The sequence below is a fragment of the Salvelinus sp. IW2-2015 genome, linkage group LG1 (assembly GCF_002910315.2).
Source record: "Salvelinus sp. IW2-2015 linkage group LG1, ASM291031v2, whole genome shotgun sequence".
Taxonomy (NCBI): Eukaryota; Metazoa; Chordata; class Actinopteri; order Salmoniformes; family Salmonidae; genus Salvelinus; species Salvelinus sp. IW2-2015.
Window position 1 is genome coordinate 45,251,634 of NC_036838.1, and position 19,482 is coordinate 45,271,115.

The following is a 19,482-nucleotide window of genomic DNA, read 5'->3' on the forward strand; positions in this document are numbered from 1 at the left end:
AAAAGAGAGAGATTCTCCTCCTGAATCCTCCTCCCTCCCCCCCCTCCTCCCTCTCTGCAGATGACTTCGTCAACCATTTTGAAAAGAAGGTCGACGACATCCGATCCTCGTTGCTAAGTCAAACGACACGCGGTTCTGCTCACACTGCCCTACCCTGTGCTCTGACCTCTTTCTCCCTCTCTCTCCAGATGAAATCTCGCGTCTTGTGACGGCCGGCCGCCCAACAACCTGCCGCTTGACCCTATCCCCTCCTCTCTTCTCCAGACCATTTCCGGAGACCTTCTCCCTTACCTCACCTCGCTCATCAACTCATCCCTGACCGTGGCTACGTCCTTCCGTCTTCAAGAAAGCGAGAGTTGCACCCCTTCTGAAAAAAACCTACACTCGATCCCTCCGATGTAAAAACTACAGACAGTATCCCTTCTTTCTTTTCTCTCCAAAACTCTTGAACGTGCCGTCCTGGCCAGCTCTCCTGCTATCTCTCTCAGAATGACCTTCTTGATCCAAATCAGTCAGGTTTCAAGACTAGTCATTCAACTGAGACTGCTCTTCTCTGTATCACGGAGGCGCTCCGCACTGCTAAAGCTAACTCTCTCTCCTCTGCTCTCATCCTTCTAGACCTATCGCTGCCTTCGATACTGTGAACCATCAGATCCTCCTCTCCACCTCTCCGAGTTGGGCATCTCCGGCGCGGCCCACGCTTGGATTGCGTCCTACCTGACAGGTCGCTCCTACCAGGTGGCGTGGCGAGAATCTGTCTCCTCACCACGTGCTCTCACCACTGGTGTCCCCAGGGCTCTGTTCTAGGCCTCTCCTATTCTCGCTATACACCAAGTCACTTGGCTCTGTCATAACCTCACATGGTCTCTCCTATCATTGCTATGCAGACGACACACAATTAATCTTCTCCTTCCCCTTCTGATGACCAGGTGGCGAACGCATCTCTGCATGTCTGGCAGACATATCAGTGTGGATGACGGATCACCACCTCAAGCTGAACCTCGCAAGACGGAGCTGCTCTTCCTCCCGGGGAAGGACTGCCCGTTCCATGATCTCGCCATCACGGTTGACAACTCCATTGTGTCCTCCTCCCAGAGCGCTAAGAACCTTGGCGTGATCCTGGACAACACCCTGTCGTTCTCAACTAACATCAAGGCGGTGGCCCGTTCCTGTAGGTTCATGCTCTACAACATCCGCAGAGTACGACCCTGCCTCACACAGGAAGCGGCGCAGGTCCTAATCCAGGCACTTGTCATCTCCCGTCTGGATTACTGCAACTCGCTGTTGGCTGGGCTCCCTGCCTGTGCCATTAAACCCCTACAACTCATCCAGAACGCCGCAGCCCGTCTGGTGTTCAACCTTCCCAAGTTCTCTCACGTCACCCGCTCCTCCGCTCTCTCCACTGGCTTCCAGTTGAAGCTCGCATCCGCTACAAGACCATGGTGCTTGCCTACGGAGCTGTGAGGGGAACGGCACCTCAGTACCTTCAGGCTCTGATCAGGCCCTACCACCAAACAAGGGCACTGCGTTCATCCACCTCTGGCCTGCTCGCCTCCCTACCACTGAGGAAGTACAGTTCCCGCTCAGCCCAGTCAAAACTGTTCGCTGCTCTGGCCCCCCAATGGTGGAACAAACTCCCTCACGACGCCAGGACAGCGGAGTCAATCACCACCTTCCGGAGACACCTGAAACCCCACCTCTTTAAGGAATACCTAGGATAGGATAAAGTAATCCTTCTGACCCCCCCCCCCCTTAAAAGAGATTTAGATGCACTATTGTAAAGTGGCTGTTCCACTGGATGTCATAAGGTGAATGCACCAATTTGTAAGTCGCTCTGGATAAGAGCGTCTGCTAAATGACTTAAATGTAAAATGTAAATGTACACCTCCAATTGACTCAAATGATGTCAATTAGCCTATCAGAATCTTCTAAAGCCATGACATAATTTTCTGGAATTTTCCAAGCTGTTAAAAGGCACAGTCAACTTAGTGTATGTAAACTTCTGAACCACTGGAATTGTGATACAGTCAATTATAAGTGAAATAATCTGTATGTAAACAATTGTTTGAAAAATTACAAAGTAGATGTCCTAACCGACTTGCCAAAACTATAGTTTGTTAACAAGAAATTTGTAGAGTGGTTGAAAAACAAGTTGAATGACTCCAACCTAAGTGTATGTAAACTTCCGACTTCAACTGTAGATGTATACTGAGCAGTGATGTTGGTGTATGGTTGAATCCTCCAACTCACCGGTTCTCCTGGCTCGTTCCCTCCCAGGATCCTGAACCCGTAGCCCGTGTCCTTTCTCCACAGGAAGATGTCCTGCTCCTGGAAGTCAGGCACTGCAACCAGAGAACCATCCATCAGCATTGATCACTACATCCGGGATCATTAGACCAGACCCCACACAGTGTAATCCCTCCCCCTGTTCCTCTCAGAGGAGAGTGGCGGCAGAGGGCTGGAGGAGATGGAGGGGGAATCTGAAGATATCATGGCCTTAATGAGCACACAGCACACCTGCGGCTCCTTGTGAATCAGGTCAGTGGTCCATGCCTCTCAGCCTCTTACTGTAGCCTCTACACCACTGCCTCATTCTGCCTCTTCCTCCATAGCCAGCTAATACTGAGTAAAAACATTACCCTGCGGAATGTGTAAATATCTAAAAACGTTCTATCAAAAGAAAATAGATATATTCCAGGATACTCCCAAAATAATTTTATACACCATTCAAAGCAAGAGTGGAGAGGGCCAAGAGAATCCCCTAAGTACCTACTTTATCAAAGTTTCATCATTAGTATTTCTTTGAATCCTTTCTATCCTTTCAGATGTCTTTGAAGACAAAATCCTTCTTTACTTTGTCTTGTCAACCTAGGTAGGTAGCTAGGTGACAGGGAACTGGACTGGGAGCAACCCTCACTAGTCTCTCCATAGCAGTGCTGCTCCTCAGGCTCAGACAGGAACCCCTGGCTGGCTGGAAGAGATCTGACCATGGTGAAGGGGGTGCCTGGTACTGGAGCTGTCAGAGGCACCATGCTGCTATGTAGTGGTGCACTGCAGCGACTGACAGCTTATTGTTCATGTAGCACTCGAGGTGGGCAGACCACCCGGGAACAGGGTTCAAGCAACAGCCTGGAGCTGTGTGTGTGTGTGTGTGTGTGTGTGTGTGTGTGTGTGTGTGTGTGTGTGTGTGTGTGTGTGTGTGTGTGTGTGTGTGTGTGTGTCCATGCGTTCAGCCCCCCAAGGGGTACCCCATGTTACGGTACAGACCTCAACAGCTAAAGCCACTAAGAGCCAGCAGGGGGAGGGAGGAGGGAAAGAGACCAGCTTGGCTGCAATCTGTTCCTGAGTCAACAGACAAGCTCACAGTCTTAAGCTAGCTAGCTCTCTTCCGACCCACTGGGACTCTGAGTAGGGCTGAGATGGGCAGGTCACAGGCTAACTGTCTCAATCTTCTTGTTCATAAGGGCAGGCACTGGGCAGCTTAACAGGTCAATACAGCAGCTCAATTTCGAAACAACTGTATAGAAACAGATCCATACTAAAGGTTAGTCATTCTACCCTAGCTCAGACTGACCATGGTGAACAAGCAGATTAACTTCAGATCAGGAAAAGGAGATGGCGGGGRGGTCTACTGACTGAGCAAATACTCCAGAGCAGTGTATTTACACCTGGTAATACAACTCTGTCTCTCTATACTGCCTACAAATCTCCCCCTGTGCTTAATAAAGCTGATCTTTAGTTCCTTGTTCCTTTAGAATTCTACACCCATCCTCTCTCACCTGAGGATGGAGCCAACTCTGGCAGTACCGATACCCAGCTCCTCTCCCTTTAAGGCCTCTAAATAACGAAAGACCTTGATGAAAGCAGGAGCACCAGAGAAATGATTAGGCGTGGAAACCTCTGGACCCTGGAAGCCTCCACTCCTCGGAGGGCGACTGACAGGGGCTGAGTAATATTCCTGTTAATTGAGGAGGTTGGCACCCGTTAGCCTCACCAGATTACCAGGAAATATGAGAGCCACTGTCCTCTACCACCAACGCCAATTCTATGCACATTTGTCTGGAGCTGTGTTCTAAAAGAGCACTGTAGCATGGAAGCGTGATAATGTAGTGGCTATAGGGAGTGTAATTGAGCCGAGGTGCCAAGCAGGCAGTATGGAGAGAGAGACTATGTCAGTGTGTAGGTAGACTTCTCTCTTCAGTGTTCCAGGGAGAGAAACACACTCTATAGTCAAGGTTTAGTAGATCAGGAGAGTGGTTAGCCGGTTAGCACCAACTCTCCTTAGACTGTTGTTATTGCTCGCACTACCATGTTTCTACCCAACAGCCACAATGCTCTGCAAACAGTCCACATCCCTAACCCACCAAGGTAACGCCCACTTTAGATTCAAACACCGAAAGACAATAGGAAACTTTCAGACAATATGTTTTGGGCGATGAGTATGTTGAGTTTAGGGGACTGATGCTTCTCAAAGGTTAAATGACTTCTGTGCATGCAAGTTATCTCCCGTCACCAGCCCTAGATTGCAGTACCAACCTAACAGGACAGGTGGAGCCCCCAAGCAAACACCCATGCACCCTCGCACCAAAAATAAATACTTACGCCTACTTTCATACATGCTCCTGGACTGGGCCCAGATCTTGAAGGGGTCCGGTTTCCTCTGGATGGTCCCGTCTGCCTGCGGGTCCTGGGGAGGCAGGCCGGGCAGGGGCTGGGAGGGGGGTGGGGGGGCGGTACTCTTGCTGAGAGGGGGGGCCAGGGACGTGTGCACAGGGGAGTTAGTGTGGGTACTCCGGTGGCTGGATACAGAACTGTTCTGACTGTCCTTCCTCGCTAACTGCTGTATGAAGGAGAGTGAGAGAGGGGGAGAAGGAGGGCGATGGGGACAGAAAGGTAGAGAGGGAAAAGGAGGAGGGTCAGAAAGAGAGATATTGAGTAAGAAGGAGAGGGATAGAAGGAGTAGGAAAGAGTGGTGAAGAGAAAGGGAAATCATTAACAACATATTACGAAGTGAGACAAAATACCACATCTTTAATAAAGGCCAACACATTCTCTAACAATACCGAAAGCATAATCAAGCAGATTTGTTAATGAGATGTATTTCCGAGAAATCGAAAAATTCACTGTAGTTTCACATAGAGAAATAAAGTCACACTCCTAACAGAAAAAAAACAGAGCTTGGCTGACAAAGTACATAGTTTATTCCTTTTGTTCAACACAGAGCTGAATATATTAATGGCAAGCCCTATTGCCCGATGTATGAGGAGACATTCAGAGCACATAGCAGTGAGGAGGGTGTTTCAATGAAGGGAGAATACATCTAGGAGGGGAGAACACAGCATGCAGCACACATTGCTCTACCATACAACACAGAGAGAGCACACAGGCAGCTTCCTCCCAAAAGATACAGGGAGAGGGTAACACAGACTGACAGTGGTCTCCAGTCATCACATGATTTCTCCATACTCTACATGGGACACAGAAATACTAAGAAGACCTGGGCCATTCTCAAACATCAACCCTACACAAGCTTGGAACATTTCTCCAATCATGGTAGACCAAAGATTAAACAATATTTGTATTTAATTTGTGTCAATTCGGCAGGTCTAAAATGTATACTAGAATCTCCCTGCTCTATATTTCCCTCAGTACTCCAAGGCTGGCCTAATGCACTAGTCTATTTCCCTAGAATGCATTAAGCCAAGAGAACACGAGAACATGGTGTAGAGAATGAAAACAAATCCAGGAGCAGCCTTGCTCTGCCTACCAATGGATCAACATTATGAAGCATCAAAGCTCCCATCAGGACCACAGTGAGAGTCCTGACAGAGAAAATCCCTCACCACTCCACACCAACCAACATTAGCACTCCACACAGGAGTGTGGAGAGAGGGACAGATGGAGGAGAATGGAAGGGATGGGTGGACGGGGGAGGTATAGATGATGTCGGTACTCACCAGCCTTGGACTCTTCTTTGCAGGTACCACCCCTGGGAAGCAATATCCAGTTCGAGATGGAGAGAGAAAAGTGAAAGAGAAAAAATTATTAACGACACAAAAATATTTCACCTTCCCCGCAGGTTAAAAAGAAGAAAAAAACAGAGTTGAGGAGATGGGGAACTCCAAACAGGGACTCCATTGGTGCAGCAGCACTAGCCCGCTCATCTATGCCCAAGTTATCTTCTCCCTCTCTTTCTCTGCCTCGCTCCCTCACATCCACGCTCCCACGCGCTGTGTTAAAAGGGGCAGCACGATCTATCTGCATTAGCAGGCAGCTGACTGCTGCAGCGGAAGAGGGGACAACCCCAAGGGCTAACCAAGCGCTCCGCTCACTAGAACCTGCCTAACCTACTGGCTAAGAGAACGAAAGAGTGTGTGTTTATGTGTGTGTGTGAGAGAGAGAGAGAGAGAGAGAGAGAGAGAGAGAGAGAGAGAGAGAGAGAGAGAGAGAGACAAAGGAGTAGAACGAGAGTGAGAGAGGCAGCTCTGAGCTAACTCCACTGTCATACCCATGGAGAAGGAGTCCAAGATACTGAACATTAAATTATAGGCAACCGTCAGTTCCCCTCTTACTGAGACCATCTTCCTGAGTCCGTTCAGTACGCCGCTCTGCTGATGAAGGCTCCAGCATCTAGTTACAGTCACACAGCTCTCTCTCTCTCTGCTGTGCATCACTCTACCTCCCGCGATCTTGATTTTTTCCCCCACTCACCATCCCTCCCCTTCTCTTCCCTCCACCCACACGCTAGTAAACATGTGTGCACACACACAAACACACACTCCGCTCCGGATCTCATCAATCCGGGTCAGGCTCTGACAGGCAGGGCCAGCATAAATGATATGCTCATATATTAATAGACACCGACACTGGCAGGAATACAATCAGGAATACCAATATCAACATGAACACACACAGAGAGTAATGGGAGACTAAAATGGAAACAAGCCTAGATCCTCGGATCCCCCTTCTGCACATGGTGAAAAATAGCTGCACAATGTCACAGCAACGGGGTGTGTGTGTGTGTGTGTACATGTGCATAGTGGTATTCAGCAGAATAAAGATGACAGTGAGTAAAATAACATGTATTCAGTAAGTAAGAGCCAGGATTGGATTGGAGGAGGCATGTAACTCTGATCCTGACAGTATTGTGTGTCAATCCTTTAAGGACATCTGGGAGATTGGGGTGGAGTAGGCAGTTCCTTATGGCTCTTATCCCCTCAACATCTGCATTCAACAGCCACTGAAATGTGGTCCACAGTCCAGCCCCCTCTACAGCATGTTCCCCGATATCTCCTCTCCCATCACTAATCATCTAAACAAATCCCGCTCTCCTCTTATCCCTTACCTGCTCCCCTCCACTATACCCCTCTTCTGCCAGCGTATCACAGCCACCCCCGACTCTAATCCCTGAACCCAGGAGTCAGACAGAGACAGGTTAAGGGTGTCTTATCGATGCAGCGTACAGCATAATCCCCCTCCATCCTCTTAAATACACACAGGGGGACATGCATGGCTGGTTCTCACACTGATGGACTGAGCAGGAGAGAGGAAACACTGTTTATCATAAGGATTTAGGTTAATGATCATCTGAAAACAGCATAATGCCACTTGAGTTGAAGCCCTCTGCCCTCATGAAGGTTGTAGTGGTCACTATGTTTATACCCCCACAGAGAGAGGCTGCTCAGTTCAGTCAGAGGACGCTGGCCACAGCAGCTGCTAAACAGAGACCATCACTGAGGAGATAATTATGTCCAAGCAGGTGGTGGGGTACACTGGACCCACGTCCATGCCGCCCTCCTCCATCTGGGCTCAGAGGGATGGATTCCGACAGCCCAGCCCATCCGTCAGCACGTCGACAGCAACAGGTGCACAGGGGACTGACAGACGGTCTCTTGGCAACGGTTGCCTCGGAAGGCCAGCCCAGGCTGTTCCATTATGTACAGTGGAGACTGAGCCACATGTCATTCATGTACAAATAGGCTGTCATAGACGTGACTGCAATGACACATGCAGGGATTTATTTACTCAGCAGCACCAATGTATAGGAGATGGGATTGAAAGTGACATAGGTGCAACCCCAGTCTTGTGACATGGCAAAGGTGACCAGGAAAAGGTGCAGATGTCAGCAACCTGGTGTTTAATCACACACCCAGAGCAAAGAAAAAGCATCCTGTGCTGCAGTAATACAATGTTTCCATGTTTTGTCTGTCAGAGGCTTATGCAGTAGCTTACGATGCTGCGCAGAAATGACAATTTTGTCCTTTTGTCAGTCATGTCCCTCCTGGCATTTAGAGAGAATAGGATGAGGGGTGACCCACTCCCTACCCATCCACACACACATACACACACACACACACCACCCACCGGTAGAGGAGCCCCACTGCAGAGTGCTCCACAGTATTGTCATGGAAACAAAGCCAGCAAGATGGCTGAGATTTACGACTCCCCCTTCAGGCATGGGGGTGTGAAGAGACAGGGAGGAGGGGGAGAAGGAGGGGGGACTCACCTTGTCCTTGTTATGCCAGTATCTCTGACTGGCCCACAAACAAAGCCAGGCGCCCAAGAGCGCAATGCGTTGCCAAGCTGCTGGTATTCTATTCCTTGATCATTGCATTTCTGTAGAATTTCTCTGCAATGCTGTACGTTATCAGCGCCAAACGTGAAGTCAGCAAGTTTTTATGCAAAGCGTGCAAAAAGGTGCAGCATCCAGCCCTTACATTAAATCAATTCCTTTTGTCTGTGTGACCCCATCGTTGCCATTTATCTCAGGTTGGGTGTGTTTGTGTCTTGTCAGAAGACACTGATCTGTGTTACTGTGACAGGAGCAGTGTTTACAAAGCCTGCGCTCCACTCTAAGCAGCAGAACATCAACAGCAGGGTGGAGATAAGAGATGTCTCCTTCCTAGCAGCACTCTGGCTGCTCTTCTACAACGGCCCAATGCTGAGAAGAAACAACCATCTTACACTCTGCTCTGTCGGAGAGGAACAGTCCGTCACTCTCCACGGGGCAGGGAGAAGACACAGAGGAAAGAGTATTGGCTAGAATATTAGCCTTGTCAGACATTGGCTTATAGACCTTCGAACCCTCTTAATGAGACACAAAACATCCCACAAACAGAGACAAAGTAAAAACAGCATCTGCAGATCTGGACTACATAGGTCATTTCGCTTCAGCACACTAGCATGAAGCAACAGCGTAGTAGTGGATATTTGGGTAATCAGGGTTCTTCTTCTTCTCTGGATTTGGTTGGCGTATCGCCAACCGGATCGCCAAAACTTTTCGGTGCATACACCGCCACCTAGTGTACTGGTGTGTGAGGCCATTAACGGCCTACCTACAGTACATTAAATTCTTTGATACGGTAATACAAAATTGTGGAAATGGAAAATTGCCCTGCCAACTATTAGCCCTCTCTACAAAACCCACCACCCCATTCCACTATTGAACCCTACGTAGTCCTACTCGGTCTGAGAGGACAGCACACGACCACTCAACACCCCCTGCAGCTGTTCTGCAGCAATCCCAAGTACTTCTCTGCCGCTGCCACCACAATTTTCAAACCATTTCTGCAGTACAACTGACAACCATGGCTAGAAATGCTAAAAAGCCCACCTTACTGAAGCACATATTCTTCCCATCACCCTCTCTTGATCTCCGCCTACTCACAGGAATCCTCTCAGGATCCCTCACCCTGTACCCATCATCCTCTACCATTCTTTTCACTGCTACACTTTCTGTACAACTCTAACCCTGGCGACCTCAATCTGCCTTTCTCTCACCGGACACCTCTGATCTCCAGGCCCATGGGAACCCCCACATCTAACACACAACTTGCTCCACCGATACCACGCATTCCTTCATCTCATGCCTTCCTGCACACTTCTCATATCTAGGCATCTCTCTCCTACACACTGCTGCAACATGGTAATCCGTTTTTTTTCTGGATCACAATGCGGCTTAGGTGGGCGTGACAGTGGGTGTGGCCAATGGCTCAGTCACCAACTGATGATTTTACTCTGGGACGCAGAGACAAAACATTGCTGATTTCCTGCAATTTGGCCATGGGGTAGAAAACAAAAATCCTTCAATTCTACACATTTTGCCATGTTCTAATGCCATCTGAGTGACTCAAACATTATAACAAAATCAATAGGGTCCACACCATGATAAAAATACTCCTGAACGCATCCCCTTTGGAATTTTAGATTCTCCCTGACTGTCTAGTTTTTATTTTGGTGATTGTTAGTTCTCAAAGATGATCTTATTTCAAAATATACACTCACTGGCCAAGTGTATTAGGTACACCATCACATTCACCAAAATGGATGGCTCCTGCAGACAGTGAGTCACGTGGGCGTGGCTTGCTATATAAAGCAGGCAGACAGGCATCGTGACATTCAGTTACTGTTTGATTGAGCGTTACAATGGGCAAAACGAGTGACCTAAGCGACTTTAAAGTTGGTGATGGTTGGTGCCAGGTGCAACGGATCCAGTATCTCCGAAATGGCCGCCCCCCTGGGCTTTTCAAGCACGACAGTGTCTAGGGTTTACCGAAAATTGTGCGATAAACAAAAACCATCCAGTTAGCGGCAGTCCTGTAGGCGAAAATAGCTCGTTGACAAGAGGTGGAATGAGAATGACAAGAATCATGGAAGCTAACAGGCAGAACACAGACAGATACCGGCGCAGTACAACAGTGGTGTGTAGAAAGGAATCTTGGAACGCACAACTCCTCGATCCTTGTCATGGATGGCCTATTTCAGATGACAACCACACCAGTTTCCACTCCTTTCAGCTAAAAACAAGAAGATCATGGTCATTAATAAGAAGTTGGTCCTCCGTTTGCTGCTTTAACAGCCTTCACTAGTTGTTGGAACATTGCCGTGGGAACTTGATTCCATTCAGCCAAAAGAGCACTAGTGAGGTCGGGCACTGATGTTGGGCGATTAGGCCTGTCTCGCAGTCAGCGTTCTAATTCATCCCAAGGGTGTTCGATGGGGTTGAGGTCAGAACTCTGTGCAGGCCAGTCAAGTTATTCCACAACGATCTTGACAAACATTTCTGTATGGACCTTGCTTTGCGCACGGGGACATTGTCATGCTAAAACAGGAAAGGGCCCTCTCCCTACTGTTGCCACAAAGTTGGAAGCACAGAATGGTCTAGAATGCCATTGTATGCTGAAGCATTAAGATTTCCCTTCACTGGAACTAAAAGGCCTAGCCCGAACCATGAAAAACAGCCTCAGACCATTATTTCTCCTCCACTAAACTTTACAGTTGGCACTATGCATTGGGGGAGGTAGCGTTCTCCTGGCATCCGCCAAACCCAGATTCGTCCATCGGAATGGTGAAGCGTTATTCATCACACCAGAGAATGCATTTCCACTGCTCCAGAGTAAAATGGTGGCGAGCTTTACACCACTCCAGCCGACGCTTGGCATTGCGCATGGTAAGCTTAGGCTTGTGTGCGGCCGCTCGGCCATGGAAACCCATTTCATGAAGCTCCCGATGAACAGTTCCTGTGCTGACGTTGCTTCCAGAAACAGTTTGGAACTCAGTAGTGAGTGTTGCAGCCGAGGACAGATGATTTTTTACACGCTGCGCACTTCAGCACCCGGCGGAGCCGTTCTGTGAGCTTGTGTGGCCTACCACTTTGCGGCTGAGCCGTTGCTGCTCCTAGACCTTTCCACTTCACAATAACAGCACTGACAGTTGACCGGGGCAGCTCTAGCAGGGCAGAAATTTGACAAACTGACTTGTTGGAAAGGTATCATCCTAAAACTGTGCCACGTTGAAAGTCACTGATCTTTTCAGTAAGGCCATTTTCCTGCCAATGTTAATCTATGAATATTGCATGGCTGTGTGCTCGATGTTACACACCTTACAGCAACGGGTGGGGCTGAAATGGCTGAATCCACTGATTTGAAGGGGTGTCCACATAATGTTGTATATGTTGTGCACTTTATATCTGGTTTTAGTTGTTTAAGTTTATACTGAAACTATTTCATATTAATTTTGACAAAATAAACACTTAGGCAGCCCACCCAAGACTTTTTATGCAGAAAAAAACCTGGATATTATCAGACTGACACACATCTGCTGTATGTAGTCTTAATCCCTGCTGGTCATGTCAGTCTCTGACCCTGTCTGACCTCCCTCCCGCCATCGCTCAGCTCTGGGGGAATAAGGAGTGCATGAGCCCAGCCACCTCCGGTAACAACAGTGTCACCTCTGATGAAGGACTCTCATCATCCTCCCGCCTCTGATATCCCTACATCCCTACATCCTTTCTCCCCTCTCATCTGTTTTCTCCTCCTCTGATCCTCTGACATTCCTGCATCCTTTCTCGCCTCTCTTTCCTCATCTGTTTTCTCCTCCTCTGATATCCCTACATCCTTTCTCCCCTCTCTTTCCTCTCATTATGGAATATGCATGGCTGTGTGCTCGATGTTACACACCTTACAGCAACGGGTGGGGCTGAAATGGCTGAATCCACTGATTTGAAGGGGTGTCCACATAATGTTGTATATGTTGTGCACTTTATATCTGGTTTTAGTTGTTTAAGTTTATACTGAAACTATTTCATATTAATTTTGACAAAATAAACACTTAGGCAGCCCACCCAAGACTTTTTATGCAGAAAAAAACCTGGATATTATCAGACTGACACACATCTGCTGTATGTAGTCTTAATCCCTGCTGGTCATGTCAGTCTCTGACCCTGTCTGACCTCCCTCCCGCCATCGCTCAGCTCTGGGGGAATAAGGAGTGCATGAGCCCAGCCACCTCCGGTAACAACAGTGTCACCTCTGATGAAGGACTCTCATCATCCTCCCGCCTCTGATATCCCTACATCCCTACATCCTTCTCCCCTCTCATCTGTTTTCTCCTCCTCTGACCTCTGACATTCCTGCATCCTTTCTCGCCTCTCTTTCCTCATCTGTTTTCTCCTCCTCTGATATCCCTACATCCTTTCTCCCCTCTCTTTCCTCTCATCTGTTTTCTCCTCCCCTGATCCTCTGATATCCCTACATCCTTTCTCCCCTCTCATCTGTTTTCTCCTCCTCTGATCCTCTGACATCCCTACATCCTTTCTCGCCTCTCTTTCCTTATCTGTTTTCTCCTCCTCTGATATCCCTACATCCTTTCTCCCCTCTCTTTCCTCTCATTTGTTTTCTCCTCCCCTGATCCTCTGATATCCCTACATCCTTCTCCCCTCTCTTTCCTCTCATTTGTTTTCTCCTCCCCTGATCCTCTGATATCCCTACACCTTTCTCCCCTCTCTTTCCTCTCATTTGTTTTCTCCTCCCCTTGATATCCTACTCCTTTCCCCCTCTCTTTCTCTCATTTGTTTTCTCCTCCCTGATATCCTACATCCTTTCTCCCCTCCTCTCTTCCTCTCATTGTTTTCTCCTCCCTGATCCTCTGATATCCCTACATCCCTTCTCCCCTCTCTTTCCTCCTCATTTGTTTCTCTCCCCGATCCTCTGATATCCTACATCCTTTCTCCCCTCTCTTTCCTCTCACTGTTTCTCCTCCCCTGATCCTCTGATTCCCTACTCCTTCTCCCCTCTTATCCTCTCATTTGTTTTTCCTCCCCTGATCCTCTGATATCCCTACATCCTTTCTCCCCTCTCTTTCTCTCATCTGTTTTCTCCTCCCCTGATCCTCTGATATCCCTACATCCTTTCTCCCTCTCTTTCCTCTCATTTGTTTTCTCCCCTGATCCTCTGATATCCCTACATCCTTTCTCCCTCTTTTCTCTCATCTGTTTTCTCCTCCCCTGATCCTCTGATACCTACATCCTCACCCTCTCATCCTCTCACTGTTTCTCCTCCTCTGATTCCCTACATCCTTTCTCTACCCTCCTTTCCTCTGTTTTCTCCTCCCCTGATCCTCTGATATCCCTACATCCCCTTTCTCCCCTCTCTTTCTCTCATCTGTTTTCTCCTCCCCTGATCCTCTGATATCCTACATCCTTCTACCCTCTCATTCCTCTCATCTGTTTTCTCCTCCTCTGATATCCTACATCCTTTCTACCCTCTCTTTCCTCTTGTTCTCCTCCCCTGATCCTCTGATATCCCTACATCCTTCTCCCCTCTCTTTTCTCTCATCTGTTTCTCCTCCCTGATCCTCTGATATCCCTACATCCTTTCTACCCTCTCATTCCTCTCACGTTTTCTCCTCCTCTGATATCCCTACATCCTTTCTCCCCTCTCATTCTCTTCATCTGTTTTCTCCTCCCCTGACCTCTGATATCCTACATCCTTTCTCCCCTCTCTTTTCTCTCATCTGTTTTCTCCTCCCTGATCCTCTGATATCCCTACATCTTTCTCTCCCTCTCATTCCTCTTCACTGTTTCTCCTCCCTGATCCTCTGATATCCCTACATCCTTTCTCCCCTCTCTTTCCTCTCATCTGTTTCTCCTCCCCTGATCCTCTTAATATCCCTACATCCTTTCTCCCCCTCTTCCTCTCATCTTTTCTCCTCCCCTGATCCTCTGATATCCCTACATCCTTTCTCCCCTCTCATTCCTCTCATCTGTTTTCTCCTCCCCTGATCCTCTGATATCCTACATCCTTTCTCCCCTCTCTTTTCTCTCACTGTTTTCTCCTCCCCTGATCCTCTGACATCCCTACATCCTTTCTCCCCTCTACTTCCTCTCATCTGTTTTCTCCTCCCCTGATCTCTGATATCCCTACATCCTGTCTCCCCCTCTCTTCCTCTCATCTGTTTTCTCCTCCCTGATCCTCTGACATCCCTACACCTTCTCCCCTCATCTGTTTTCTCCTCCCCTAGAATCTCGACATCCCTACCTATCCTTTCTCCGCCTCCTCTTTTCTCTCATCTGTTTTCTCCTCCCCTGATCCTCTGATATCCCTACATCCTTCCCCTCTCTTTCCTCTCATCTGTTTTCTCCTCCTCTGATATCCCTACATCCTTCTCCCCTCTCTTTCTCTCATCTGTTTTCTCCTCCCCTGATCCTCTGTATTTCCTAATCCTTTCTCCTCCTCTCTTTCCTCTCATCCTGTTTTCTCTCCTCTGATATCCCCTACCATCCTTTCTCCCCTCTCTTTCCTCTCATCTGTTTTCTCCTCCCCTGATCCCTCTGATATCCCTAACATCCTTTCTCCCCTCTCATCTGTTTCTCTCCTCTGATCCTGACATTCCCTACATCCTTCTCCCACTCTTCCTATCTTTTTCTCCTCTCATGATATCCTACATCCTTCTCCCCTCTCTTCCTCACTCAGTTGTTTTCTCCTCCCCTGATCCTCTGATACCCTACATCCTTCTCCCCTCTCTTTCCTCTCATTTGTTTTCTCCCCTGATCTCTGATATCCCTACATCCTTTCTCCCCTCTCTTCCTCTCATTTGTTTTCTCCTCCACCTGATATCCCTACATCCTTTCTCCCCTCTCTTTCCTTCATTTGTTTCTTCCTCCTCTGATTAATCCTACATCCTTCTCCCCTCTCTTTCCTCTCATTGTTTTCTCCTCCCTGATCCTCTGATATCCCTACATCCTTCTCCCCTCTCTTCCTCTCATTTGTTGTCTCCTCCTCGATATCCCTACATCCTTTCTCCCCTTTCTTCCTCTCATTACCTTACATCTTCTCCTCCCTTCTCATTTTTCCTCCTGAATCCCTACACCCCCTCTCTTCTACATGTCCTCTCCTGCCTCTTCCCTCATCCTTTCCCCTTCTTCTCTTGTGTTTCTCCTGCGCCCATATCCCTAGTATCTCTCCTCATCCTTTTCTCTCCCCGTCCGTTCACACCTCTTCTCTCATCTCATTTTTTCTCCTCCCCTATATCGCTTCTACATCCCTTTCCCCTCTCTTTCTCTCTATGTTTTCGACCCCTCTGACCTAATTCCCTACATCCTTTAACCCTCATTTCCTCTCATATTTTTCTCCTCCATCCCTGATATCCCTACATCCTTGCTCGACCTTCTCATTTCTCTCATGTTCTCCTCCTCTGATACCTCTGTACATCTCACCTTTCTTCCCCTCTCGTTCTGCTCATCTTGTCTCCGGTCTCTTCCCTATTCAACCCTCTACCTTACTTCCCCCCTCACATCCCTTTCCTCCCTCTCATGTCCTCTAACATCTGTTTTCTCCTCCCCGATCCTGCTGATATGCCTACATCCTTTTCCGCCTCTTCTGTTCCTCATCTGTTTCTCCTCCCTGATCCCTGATATTCTCCTACATCCTTTCTCTCCCCTTGCATCCTACATTTCGTTTCGTCCCCCCTCGATCTCTGATATCCCTACATCTTTCTGCCCCCTCTTTCTCTCAATCTGTTTCTCCGTCCCTGATCCTCTGATATCCCACATGTCACTTTCTACCTTATCCGCTCCGTTCTTCTCGCTCTCTCTGTGATTCGCCTACTCTTTCCCTATCATCTTTCTCAGCGCGTCTACTTTCCTTTTCCCCGCTTTTCTCTTCGTCTCCCCCTGATCTCTGAATTCCCTAGACTCCTTCTCCCTCTCCTTCCGCCTCCATCATGTTTCTCCTCCCCTGACCTCTGATATACCCGCTAAGCATCCTTTCTACCCGTCTCATCTTGCTCATCTGCTTTCTCCGTCTCGGTGTATCCCTACATCCTTAACTCCCTCTCTTCCTCTCATCGTTTTCTTCCTCCCCTGATCCTCTGAATCCCTACATCCTTTCCTCCCTCTCGCATCTTTCTCTCTCCGCTGACTCGACGATCCACATCACGACCTCTAAAGCAACGCTCCAGTTCCTCGCATCTTTGTCTCCTCCTCCTCTCGATGACTCCTACATCCTTTCCCCTCTCATCCTTCTCATGCTGTTTTCGTCCTCCCTGTCCTCTATATCCCTAACAGTCTTCTCCCCTCTCTGTTTCTACGCTCCTCTCGTCATCCTGACCTCTGACATCCGTACAATCCTTTCTGCGCCTCTCTTTCTCATCTGTTTCCTCCGTCCTCTGATATACTACATCCTTTCTCCCTCTCATCCTCTCTCGATCTGCTTTTCTCCTCCTGATCCCTGATATTCCCACATCCTTCTCCTCCTTTCCTCTCGTTTCCTGCCGTCTATACCTCTCCTTCCCTCTTTCTCCTCCCCTGGCTCTGCTCTGACATCCCTATACATTCCTTTCTCCCCTCTCTTTCCTCTCATCTGTTTCTCCTCGCGCCTCTGATATCCCTACATCTCCTTTCTCCCCTCTCTTCCTCTCATCTGTTTGCTCCCCTTGATCCTCTGACATCCCTACATCCTTCTCCCTCATCTGTTTTCTCCTCCCCTGATCCTCTGATCGCCTACATCCTTCTCCCCTCTCACTTTTCTCTCATCTGTTTTCTCCTCCCTGATCCTCTGATATCCCTACATCCTCTTCTCCCCTCTCTTTCCTTCCATCTGTTTTCTCTCCTGTCTATATCCCTACATCCTCCCCCTCTCTTTTCTCTCATCTGTTTTCTCCTCCCCTGATCCTCCTGATATCCCTACATCCTTTCTCCCTCTCATCTGTTTTCTCCTCCTCTGATCCCTGACATCCCTACAACCTTTCTCGCCTCTCTTTCCTATCTGTTTTTCTCCTCCTCTGATATCCCTACATCCTTTCTCCCCTCTCTTCCTCTTCTATTTCTTCTCCCTCCCCTGATCCTCTGATATCCCTAATCCTTTCTCCCTCTCTTCCTCTCATTTGTTTCTCTCCCCCTGATCTCTGATATCCCCTACATCTTTCTCCCCTCTCTTTCTCTCATCTGTTTTCTCCTCCCCTGATATCCCTACATCCTTTCTCCCCTCTCTTTCCTCATCATTTTTTCTCACTCCTCTTGATATCCCTACATCCTTTCTCCCACTCTCTTTCCTCTCATTTGTTTCTCCTCCCCTGATCCTCTGATATCCCTACATCCTTTCTCCCCCTCTCTTTTCCTTCTCATCGTGTTTTTCTCCTCCTCTATCCTCTGACATCCCTACATACTTTCTCCCCTCATTGCTGTTTTCTCCTCCCCTGATCCTCTGACATCCTACATCCTTTCTCCCCTACCTCTTTCCTCATCTGTTTTCTCCTCCCCCTGATCCTCTGTATCCCTACACCTTTCTCCCCTCTCTTTATCCTCTCATCTGTTTTTCTCCTCCTCTGATATCCCTACATCCTCTTCTCCCCTCTCTTTCCTCTTCATCTTTTCTCTCCCCCCTGATCCTCTGATATCCCACATCCTTTCTCTCCCTCTCACTGTTTTTCCTCCTCTGTACCTCTGACATCCCTCATCCTTTTCTCGCCTCTACTTTTCTTGCTTTTTCTCCCTCCTTGAATCCTAATCCTTTCTCCCTCCTCTGTCCCCATTGTTCTCTCCCATCCTCTATATCCTAATCTTCTCCCTTCTTTCCTCTATCTGTATTTCTCCTCCCTGATCCTTCTGATATCCCTACATCCTTTCTCCCCTCTCTTTCCTCTCATTTGTTTTCTCCTCCTCCTGATATCCAATCCATTTCTCCCCTCTCTCTTTCCTATCATTTGTTTCTCCTCTCTGTATCCCTACATCCTTTCTCCCCTCTCTTTCTTCTCATGTTTCTCCCATCCCTGATCCTCTGATATCCCTACATCCTTTCTCCCTCTCTCTTCCTCTCATTTTTTCTCCTCCTCTGACTCATCCCACATCCTTTCTCCCCTCTCTTCCTCATCATCTGTTTTCTCCTCCCCTGATCCAATCTGCCAATAATCACCTAACGATCCTTTCTCCTCCTCTCTTCCTCTGTCATTTTCTTCTCACTGCCCCATCCATCTGGAACCTACCCTACCCATCCTTCTCCCCTCTCTCGGTCCTATCATCTGTTTTCTCCTTCCCTAGAAATCTCAAATCCCTTACCAGCCATTTCTCACCCTACTCTTTCCTCTCATCTGAATTTTCTCCCTTCACCTGATCCATCTGAGACCTAATCCCATACATCCTTTCTCCCCTCTCCTCTACTCTCTCACCTTGTTTATCTCCTCCCCCTGATCACTCTTGAATCATCCTACATCCTTTCATCACACATCTCTATTCCATCTCACCTCATGTTTTACTCCGCCTCTGATATCCCTACATCCTTTCTACCCTCTCTCTTCCTCTGTTTTCTCCTCCCTGATCCGCTGAATCCCTACATCCTTTCTCCCCTCTCTTTGCTCTCATCTGTTTTTCTCCTCCCTGATTCCTCTGATATCCTACATCCTTTTTCTCCCTCTCATTCCTCATCATCTGTTTTCTCCTCCCCTGATGCCTCTGATATCCCTAACATCCTTCTCCCTCTCTTTTTCTCTCATCTGTTCTCCTCCCCTGATCTCTGACATCCCTACATCCTTTCTCCCCTTCTTCTTTACTCTCATCTGGTTTCTCCTCCCCTGATCCTCTGATATCCCTAAATCCTTTCTCCCCTCTTCTTTCCTCTCATCTGTTGTCTCTCCTCTGATCCTCTGACATCCCTACCATCCTTTCTCCCCTCATCTGTTTTCTCCTCCCCTGATCCTTCTGACCATCCC

At 48.2% G+C, this 19,482-nt stretch overlaps 1 protein-coding gene across 12 annotated transcripts in view; it reads right to left on the reverse strand.

Moving 5' to 3' along the window:
* Positions 1 to 19,482, reverse strand: part of LOC111968415 (membrane-associated guanylate kinase, WW and PDZ domain-containing protein 1) — a 189,091-nt gene that overhangs the window by 48,937 nt on the left and 120,672 nt on the right. For 10 of the 12 annotated variants that reach the window (XM_070445184.1, XM_023993990.2, XM_070445173.1 and 7 more), the window contains 3 exons: positions 5,958 to 5,989; positions 4,603 to 4,840; positions 2,251 to 2,342 (listed from right to left, as the gene is read on the reverse strand). In XM_070445184.1, coding sequence (XP_070301285.1) covers positions 2,251 to 2,342; positions 4,603 to 4,840; positions 5,958 to 5,989 — 362 coding nt within the window. The remainder of the gene's footprint in view (positions 1 to 2,250; positions 2,343 to 4,602; positions 4,841 to 5,957; positions 5,990 to 19,482) is intronic. The other 2 variants (XM_070445176.1, XM_070445177.1) reach the window with 2 other exon arrangements.